Below are 10,123 nucleotides of genomic sequence, written 5' to 3'. Positions count from 1 at the left end.
AGAGGAAACTCTTGGTGATTCTAAAGAGGTTGTGGTGAGATTGTGGGCTCTCTTTATTTAACTCACTTACTGCTCACTACCTTTGGCCTGTGTTCCAACCTGGATGGTCCAATCTAATCTGATATATCATCAGATATCAGAAGCTAAGTCCAATGTTACTATGCAGAGGCAGGCAATGGCAAAATGGCTCTCTTCGTCTCTTGCCTCCAAAACATCCTATGGTTGCCATAGGTCAGTTGCACATTGACAGTCCTATCCATGATCACCTTTGATCAACGTCGAGCGCTGTACATCTGGCGCAATAGATCTGAGCCTGAGTGACTTTAATTTATGTAGATACTAGATTCAAAGCCCATTCGTGAGAATGGGCTTTGAAAGGCCCACCCCTCCCCCAGCGTGGCCGCCCACCAGACACATAGAGGTGGCATTGCCCCTGGGTACGGCCTTTCTGGGCCCGGTGGGAAGGCCTGCTTCACCCTCCCTCCCCCCGTCAACGGCGTGGCCTTCCCCTCTTCGAGGCCCCAGTGTGCTTCTAGGCCCGAAGGAAAGGCCTCCTTCTTTACTCACGATGTCCTGCCGCTTTCCCGTCACTTTCTGTCCTGTCCTGGTGAGGGCCTCGAAGCATGTCCTGGTGAGGGCCTAGAAGCCTTTCTGGCCTGTCCTGGTGAGGGCCTAGATTGTGCCCTCACCCAATTGGCTAGAACTGCTGTCTGTCCTGGCCCCGCCCACTCTCTGCCCATTTTGCCCTTAACGAATTATGAAGAAGGGAATGATATCAGAACACTGTAACAGAAGACTGATTGGAATAGAGGGTAACCGCTGGTTTCTCCGCCATTTGTGGATGTATGGTTTCTTTTTATAACTGTATAAAAAGTTGTATGGAATTGTAGGTTTTGGATGTTTTATGGAATTTTATGGAGTATGCTGTTTTATTGTTGAAAGCCGCCTCGAGTGGCGGGATATACATCAAATTATAAATAAATAAAATAAAAATAAATCTATAAGGAATCAGGCAAACATACAAGGACAACAGTGAAAAGGGGCACTTCATATATTTAATCTTATTATACATTTCTTTCTAAATTACAAAGTCAACAAGTTGCAAGTATAGTTTGCTACAAAGCTTTCTGTACGAAATATCTTCTATAAGAAAATACATCTCATTAAACATTTCCTGTAAATAAATTATTTCAAATACTAGATCTTGCAGGAGAATAAGGGAAAGGCATGCAGAAGCCATCCTTTAAACAAGGTTTACTTTTTTTCCTGACTTTGCAACTGCCGGGTGTGCCAAAGGACTCCTTCCTGTCGTCTCATAGAGGCAAGAGGGCAAGGGGCGATACCATCCATTTCAGTAAAAGGGAAAATGTCTCATTGCAATGAGGCACCCGATGACCTTGTTCCTGCTTTCATTGCACTCGCCTAAACCAGTCACAGCTCCCTCTTCTGTTCAAAACAAGGCCCAGTGAGGTGCAATATCGAACCTTTGCAGTTTAAAGTTTAAACAACCTGTACAATTTTATTTTTAAAAAAGGTCTAAGCTTTGGGATGGCATGCAGTATGACATGCAAATGTCCATATAAGGGCTCTCTTGGTTTTAAGCAGAATGCAAAACAACCCTGAGAGGCTGCAGTTTGGAATGGAAGTTCTGTGTGGCTAAAAGGAGCACCTGTCCCTTACTCTGTTGGCCAGTTCCTGTTCAAAATCCCCTCTGCAGTGACTTTCCCCTCCCAACAGGTTGCCATTTTTATATTTCAAGGGGAGCTTCACCGCTGGATCTCTGTTGGGGAAAAGAGGTTTAGGGGGAGATTCTGAACTGAAGAAAGAGCCAATAGAGAAAGAAGAAGAAGAGTTGGTTCTTATATGCCGCTTTTATCTACCCGAAGGAGGCTCAAAGTGGCTTACAGTCGCCTTCCCTTTCTTCTCCCCACAACAGACACCCTGTGAGGGAGTTGAGGCTGAGAGAGCCCTGATATCACTGCTCGGTCAGAACAGTTTAATCAGTGCCATGGCGAGCTCAAGGTCACCCAGCTGGCTGCATGTGGGGGAATGCAGAATCGAACCCGGCATGCCAGATTAGAAGTCCGCACTCCTAACCACTACACCAAACTGGCTCTCAAGTGATTCCTTTTCCCATTCCTCTGTAACATTTTTCAGCCTCCTGAAGGTGTTTTTCATTTCTACGGTATCTATTTGGGCTTTGTTACAAACATTTGTGTAGCTGCTTTATTTCTGGAGAACACAAGCTATTTGAAACGTTAAGAGCGACAAAGATGAGTGGGGATTGTTAGGTAGGTCAAAGTGTGACCCTAATTGTGTTCATACACTCTGTCCTTAAACCTATTTAACTTTTCTGGCTTTTTTTTTTTTTTTACATTCCATTAAGGATTGCACAGGTAAGGAAAGGAGAACTGTGAACACCGTCAGCATCCTCACTAAACTAGTATCTTGGAGAAGAAACCATGGGAATTAAATGGACTCAGAACCAGTTTCACTTGTCGCATAGAAATGCCCCTAAATAATTTTAAACTCAATTGATCCTAATGGCATGATAATGTATTCTTGTTAATCCAAAATATGTGTATATAAAGGTAAAGGTAAAGGTATCCCCTGTGCAAGCACCGAGTCATGTCTGACCCTTGGGGTGACGCCCTCCAGCGTCTTCATGGCAGACTCAATACGGGGTGGTTTGCCAGTGCCTTCCCCAGTCATCACCGTTTACCCCCCAGCAAGCTGGGTACTCATTTTACCGACCTCGGAAGGATGGAAGGCTGAGTCAACCTTGAGCCGGCTGCTGGGATCGAACTCCCAACCTCATGGGCAAAGCTTTCAGGCGGCTGCCTTACCACTCTGCGCCACAAGAGGCTCTTATGTGTATATAGAGAGAGCTATTTTGATTTCCAAGTCTGAGTTACAAACAAGCCATAATTTGCATGCAGAATTATGGGCATCAAGAAGCTTTGAAGAAAGGGTTGTGGGAAAACGTAGTAGCCACAGATGTCATTTAGTTTAAACTCCTTTAAGATGGCTCATTTCAACATGGATTTGATATGCAGGGCGGCACAAGGGAAAACAAAGAAAGGAAGAGATACACACGTTCTTTCAGCCAATCAACCCTATTGCCTGGGGTAATCCTACCCCTCCATTGTTCTCCCAGCCTCTTCTGCTTACACAAATAACACATTTGAAAAATAAGTGAGTGTAGCAAGAGAAAATGCAGAGGTGCCAGGAGAGAAATAAAGCAGATAGTGGAAGTCATCATTCATTTGTATCATTCCATTAATACTGCTGCGGGGATTGAGAAATCATTGTTGTCCACTACAATCCAAGGAAGCGTTTGATCCTACCCACACCGTTAACATGCATTTGAAATAAGAACACACTCTTATGACAGTCTGAGCTGTTACATTTCATCATGTGATGTCATTTATGAATATCCAATGATGTGTCCATGCTCGTGGTCGCTTTCACCGTATGGCTCATGGATGCTTCCATTTTTAGTGTCTTCCAAGTTGATGTGTGCTGAACAGTCCTCTTGGCATTGTCTTTAAGTAGTTCACAGCCAGTCGACAAGGGTGTCTCCCTTTGAGGCAAAGTCACAAGAATTTACCAGGCAATTCCCGGCATTCTGGCATTCACAACTAGCAGCTCAAGCATTCCATTCCACTCCGGAAGCCTCCAGGAACAGCTCAGTTTATATCTCAGCTACAAATCTGCCAGCATATAGACATACAGAAAGTGTTTGCTGTGTTATATGTAGAGGATGCCCTTCGGATAAAAACAGTCAGTTTGTGAAACTATACAGCACAGACTATCATTGTTGCTTCTCGCCTATTTTCCAGGTTAACACCGTCTTCGAAAAACATTGACTATTCAATTCCTCCACCGTCCACCAAGCCACTTGCAAAATGGCGGAGTGTTCTTGTTTGGCAGAACACTCTTTCCGATTCACACAACAGCCTTGCATTGTTAAACCAAGTAAAGTTAACAGGTGACGACATTCAAAATAACTTTTTCCTCCAAGTATCTTTTGTTTGCTTCCGAGCCCTTGTTTAGTATCCAAGAATATGTCGATCAAAATGTCCATCAGCAAAGCACTGCTTTGTGTTGTGCACACATAGAATAGCATTTATTTTACAATCATATGGGGAAACCTAACCCACCATGAATGCAGCCAACTTGTTGAGAAGTCACAGGTCATACATATAGCACAGTCAGTTTCAAATGTCATTGGTATTGTGCTTTTCCACAAAGCTTTGGCATTTCTGGCAGAATGACCTTGTCCAATGAAGACATTCCAGCTGCCTTGGCATTCCTCTCCAGGGCAGAAATGTCATTCAGTCTGGGATGATGCCCATTCCTGCCACAGTTGTTACTTTGGTCATTCTGCTCTTATTTGCAGTCCGCATGTTCCGCCATGCAGCAGTGCACTCAGAACATAGGGCCCATGTCTTGTTGGTTACAGGCTCCGTCTCATCAGATCTTTTGACATACATGAAGTCTCGCTTTTGAAGAGTAGGTGGCATCTTTCCAGATTTTGCATGACAGCCCTTTGGCACAGTCACATCGCTGGAAAATCTCCAAGCCATGGGACCCTTTCTTGCGCTGTTTGGTGCACACCTCCCCTTGGTGCAAGACAGGCTTACAAATTTTGGTCCAGAAATGACGGGCACAGCAGAACCCCTCGCTACAGTCCGAGGACCTTAAACAGGGGTCTCCTTCATGACCTAAAAATAAAAGAGGAAATCATAACAGTCAGTAAACGGGGGGGGGGGGGGGGGGAGAATGCAATAAACAGACCTATGCAACAGCACAAACTGGAGGGGGGGAACGATCCACTCCCAAAGAGAAATTTATTAAAATCTATTTTGAAAGACATGTACAATTTCACAGAAGTGTATAAAGAACAGGAAAATCCAGAGGCTACTTCTAAGCACACATGATTAAGAAAGTTGCACAAGGACTGAGTAGCATCATTATATAGCCAGACACAAAGAAAAGACAGGGGAGGGATCTTTATCATCAGCTTTCACTTCAAGCCAGCTCCAGTTATTTGTGTTATAGTTTTATAGTTATGCAATGTATAAAAAATATTACTTTAAAAGATGGCAAGCCACCCCATTTTTTAAAAGTCCACATGAACTTGCCAAATATGGAATCAGACCACTGGTCTTCCTGTCTTGTCCATAGGGAGGTTGACTGGTTTTATCTCTCCAGTATCTCAGGTCTTTCTTATCCTCTGATCCTGTTAACTCAAAAGGCTGGGAACCGAACCTAGGACCTTCTGCATGCAAAGCTGATAATCTACTGCTAAGTCAGGGCCTCTCCTCAAATTTTAGGGAACATACATTAGAAATAATGTAAACACAAATCAATGCATGCTTCTAAAAACCCTGTCATTTGTATCTGTATAGTTCACATTAGATATGATCCAACAGAGTGACCGTATTTGGAAGATTTGCATAAGGAGGATAAGTGTTCTATGCTTCTATCCCAGATCCTGCAACCAGCCACCCTCCTTCTCTGTTTGGAGCTAGTCTCTTTTGCTTCAGAGTGGGAGGACTTTGAACCAAGAGAGAAGGCTGGATGAGGATCTAGACCAGGGGTAGTCAAACTGCGGCCCTCTAGATGTCCATGGACTACAATTCCCAGAAGCTCCTGCCAGCAAATGCTGGCAGGGGCTTCTGGGAATTGTAGTCCATGGACATCTGGAGGGCCGCAGTTTGACTACCCCTGATCTAGACCATACACATAAGCACCCAAGATGGGAAGGGAAAAGAGATGTCCATTGAATTTATAGGAACCTTGTATATATGGATGCATTTCCCATAGTTGGGTCTCCTTATTTATTTTTTTGATTAGGTCCTTGCTGATTTGTGGGTGGGGTCTGAGAGTGAGCCTTTTGTGACTCATTTCTAAATGTCTCCCATGTTATAGCTAATGGTTTGTTACATACATTGTATATTGAGGGCAGCATCTTTAATGCAGCAGAGAAGGGGGGGGGGGTTGGATGATTCCAAGACAGACAAGAACACCTGTGAGTTGCAGAAAGTTCAAGTTCTGCATCTTTCTCAGACCAAAGAAATACCCATTTAAATCATTCTTTCATAATAAGTTCGTCTCAAACAGCTATTTCTGCTGGTGAAGAAAAGAGGAGGGGTCTTCCTTCAGCTACACAAGAAAAGCTATATGCAGAAGCCATGTAGGATGAGTACTGAATAAGGAAAAGGACTGGGTATAGGCTAATTGAAAATTTTCCTGGATCCAAGGCAGGGTTCAAGAAAATTCAGGAAAAACTTGATAAATCTTTTGGAAAAGGAAAAGATCTTGAGCCCAAAGTGGCACAAGGACCATGAGGTAGTCACAGACTTTTTGGCATTGCTGAGAGGCAGAGGAACTGCCCTTTCCAGCAGACATGAGAGTCTCATAACTGTGGGGAGAGTTCTTCCTTACAACTTGGGGGCCACAAAGAAGTAGGGTATGTCTGTATTGATGTCTCTTTCCTGTATCCTTTCGCCTTTCCTCCTCATTCAGGTTTCCCTGCATCATCTTTATCTGGTTTTGCATGGGTTTCCCTTGAAGTAAATGCTTAAGAAAATTCTCCCCCTTTGAACTTGACTCTGAATTGGCAGGGGTGCTGGTGGTTCTGAATGCAATCAGCCTTCATTTAGTCATAGGTCCACTGATTAATTACAGCACAAAAATCATCTTGATTTGCCTGCATGAGTTCAGGATTGCTTCTGAATTGTGCTTGGATTAAACACATGCATACATTGATTGCATCCCCCCCCCCCCCGAGAAACTTGATGAACTTGTTTGCATTGATTAAACCACAGTGCAAAAATGAAACAGGAGCTCAGTGTAGAGCTGCCCAGTAGGGATGCTTGGGAAACTGTTAGAGCAACAGCGTAATGTCAACTCCGGGATGAAATGAGTTTCCATTGAATCCTAGAATGTTGCACTGATGCACAAACATTGTAAGTCAGAGCTCACTTCATTAGATGCATAAAGTGTATATCCATATGCTGCGCGTGCATGTGATTTTTATGCATGTGATTTGGTTGTCAATCTCAATGTGTGAATACTTTGGTAAAACAAAATGCATTCCATGTTTTACCACAAGGTATATCTGAGTTTTATATGTACTTCTCACACAGCCCAATCCTATGCATGTTTACTCAGAAGTAAATCCAACTGAGTTCTGCAGAATTTGCTCTCAAGTAAGCCGACACAAGATAGCAGCCTTGGAGAGCAGCATGACAGGCACTTCTTGGCTTTCTTTGCATATAATAACCCCTGAGCAGTACACTATTATTATTCCTAGCTTTCAGATAAAAGCTGAACTAATGAGATTCATATTAGTTCCCAGAAACAGTAGATCTGGTCTCCATTTCACTAATATCCAAGGGAGACTACTATAGCATGTGCTAAGGGAGCTGCCTTTGAAAGGGGTTCAAAGCTAGCTCCTGCAGCTTGCGGTGCAGCTTGTAATGCTGATCAGGGCCCATTGTGGAGATCACGTGTCTCCAGGTTTACATCAGTTCTACTGACTACCATGTTAATGTATTTGTTTATTCATATCTTAATTTTCTCCCCTAAGGGGACCCAAAACAGCTTACAGCATCCTTCTCCTCTCCCCATTTTATTGACAGAACAACCTTGCAAAGTAGAATAGGCTGAGAGAGTCACCCAGTAAGTTTGCAGGGCAGAGTGGGGATTCAAAGTTCAGACTTGCAGGTCCTAGCCTAGCATCATAACCATTACACCACACTGTCTACAGTTGTTTCTAGGCTCAATTTCTGTTCCTGGTGTTGACTTTAAAAATAAAATTAGCCTTGGACCAGGTTTTCGGAGGAACTGCTTGAACCTGTATGAGCCTGCTCATTCCTTTCTCTGTACCTGCCTTAAGCCAGAGTAGGTCATCTTGGCCAGGGTCTGGAATTTTCTATCCAAGAAGCATTGTCAGTAGGGCTGCTAGTTTCCAGGTGGCACCTCATCTTCTCCTGCTACCAGCATTGATCTCCAGATGACCAAGAGCTTGAGATGGAGAAAATGGCTCCTTTGGAGGGTAGACTCCGAGGTCCCTCCCCTAGCCCTGCTCTCTTCAGGGTCCACCCCCAAATCTCCAAGGCTTTCTCAACCCAGAACTGGCAACCCTAGTCATCGGCCCGCTCTCTGCTGCCACTCTAGAGGTTTTCTTTTTGGAAAACCTTTTTAAGAAAGCTGGACCTGATTCTGTGATTTTCATGACATGGTCCACTATGTCTTTTTTACTTTCTCTGTTACTTTACTGCCTCTTTAGGTCTTTATTGCCAACTGAAGTTATAGATTTGTGTTTTTTCAGAGCTTTTGAATATTTTAGACAGTTGTGGCTATTTTCCAGAACTGCCTATGCCTGGCTTATACACTTGTCTTTTGTAGAAGAGTGGGACACAAATAAAATGAATTAATAAGCTGACTTTCTCAACGCGCCATTGTATACTTTTTTTTACAGAATCCTACCTTTTACATGTGTCAGCTTGGATTGCCCTTTCCCTAGATTCTGCCAGCCCAAGTCCTTGCTGGGATAGTGGTTGTTTTTCTTGTTGCGGGGCACTTCCAGGGCTGGGATATGTGGCGTGAGAATGCTTTCAGTCACTGGGATGCAGATACCTAGGGTGATCAGTCAAACAAGGAAAGCCAGAAAGAACAGTGTGACAATGGGCTCATTATTCACTCAGGAAGAGCCTGCTGAAAGAAAAATAATGGTTAGGAGGCCATTCCATGTTTGGTTTGAACAGATCGATATGCCAGGTTTAAGTTGGGCTGGTGCTTTTATTCCCAGGTTGTAAAGGAGAAGTGGTGCTGAGAAAGTGGCCTACAATCACCTCTTGAACCTGTGGCTGGAAGGAAGCTTCCGCTGGGTACTTACAGGCCTGTAGCTCATATTTATAGTACCATCCCAGGCTTAGTTGTCTCAAGAAGTCCCATGTCCCTTCCAACTCTATTATTCTATGTTTCTATGATTTTATGAAGAGGGTGTAATTCTACGGAAGACTGCACAGTTAGATACATAGCTCTCAGTGAGGTGGTACCCAACCTGGATAGATCAGGCAAGCTTGACCGCATCAGGTCTCAGAGCCTAAGCACAGTCAGGCCAAGGATTCCAGGGTAATGATCCTGAGGTGGGCAATGGCCAAACCTTCTTTCACTGTCTCTTGCCTGGCAGCCAGGCAACTGGAGGATCTGCTAGCTATATTACATACATGCCAGATGATAAATAGATAAACACTAAAGAGCGTGTATTGTCTCTGGGTTGTACACCTTCAGGCTGCCTGTGGGAACCTCAGATGACTGAATGGTCCTTCAGGGGTAGTCAACCTGTGGTCCTCCAGATGTTCATGGACTATAATTCCCATGAGCTCCTGCCAGCAAACACTGGCAGGGGCTCATGGGAATTGTAGTCCATGGACATCTGGAGGACCACAGGTTGACTACCCCTGCTCTACATAAAATCACCCAAAGTTGCCGTTTCATCCATGAGCACTGATCTTCATAGCCTAGAGATCAGTTGTTATTCCAGGAGATCTCCAGGCCCTACCCTAACAGCAGCTTTATGGCACTCCAGATGTTATTGGCTAACTCAACATGAAATACAGAATGGGATGGCCTTAATTTTTACTTGTTACCCAGCTGTTAGTCATTGTTAAACTCTATTTATTAAATTATGCAAAAATAAACCATTTTTGCTCTATGCTGCAGCAGGCAAAGTGTTGACCGTTACATGTAAAACAAATGACCCATTTCAGATATTTCTGGTATTTAGGGCTCCTACTTGTATATCAAATTTCAGCCTTCTAGACAGTGTGAAAATAGCGTAACTGTTCACAAGTAGGCTTCATGTCCTTCCCCTCAACGGTGTGAGAGATATTCAAATGCTTCCCCTTGAGTCTTTTTTTTTTAAAACAACCAGGCCATTGGGAATGGGACTACATCCATAGCCATTTTGGCTTTCTGAGTAATGAGCAAGCATTTTTGCTATTTGCTTTATACTCTCCTATTGAACAAGAGCTTGGATGCCTAAAATATTTGCATCCATTTTCTCCTGCAGCAGACAGACAGCTCCTCCCAACTATTTCTATCC

The 10,123-nt window shown here is 43.8% G+C and overlaps 1 protein-coding gene across 1 annotated transcript in view; it reads right to left on the bottom strand.

Annotated features, from left to right (window-relative positions):
* Nucleotides 1-2,349: 2,349 nt before the first annotated feature.
* DKK2 (dickkopf Wnt signaling pathway inhibitor 2) overlaps nucleotides 2,350-10,123 on the bottom strand; it is a 70,898-nt gene continuing 63,124 nt past the window's right edge. Inside the window, exons 3-4 of the mRNA XM_077300671.1 lie at nucleotides 8,503-8,652; nucleotides 2,350-4,727 (exon numbers count right to left, since the gene is read on the bottom strand). Of these exons, the coding sequence (XP_077156786.1) occupies nucleotides 4,477-4,727; nucleotides 8,503-8,652 (401 nt within the window). The 3' untranslated portion in view covers nucleotides 2,350-4,476. The remainder of the gene's footprint in view (nucleotides 4,728-8,502; nucleotides 8,653-10,123) is intronic.

Source organism: Paroedura picta, chromosome 10 (assembly GCF_049243985.1).
Source record: "Paroedura picta isolate Pp20150507F chromosome 10, Ppicta_v3.0, whole genome shotgun sequence".
NCBI classification, from domain to species: Eukaryota; Metazoa; Chordata; class Lepidosauria; order Squamata; family Gekkonidae; genus Paroedura; species Paroedura picta.
Note: the sequence above shows the minus strand (reverse complement) of the source record. Positions and strands in the feature narration are given on the sequence as shown.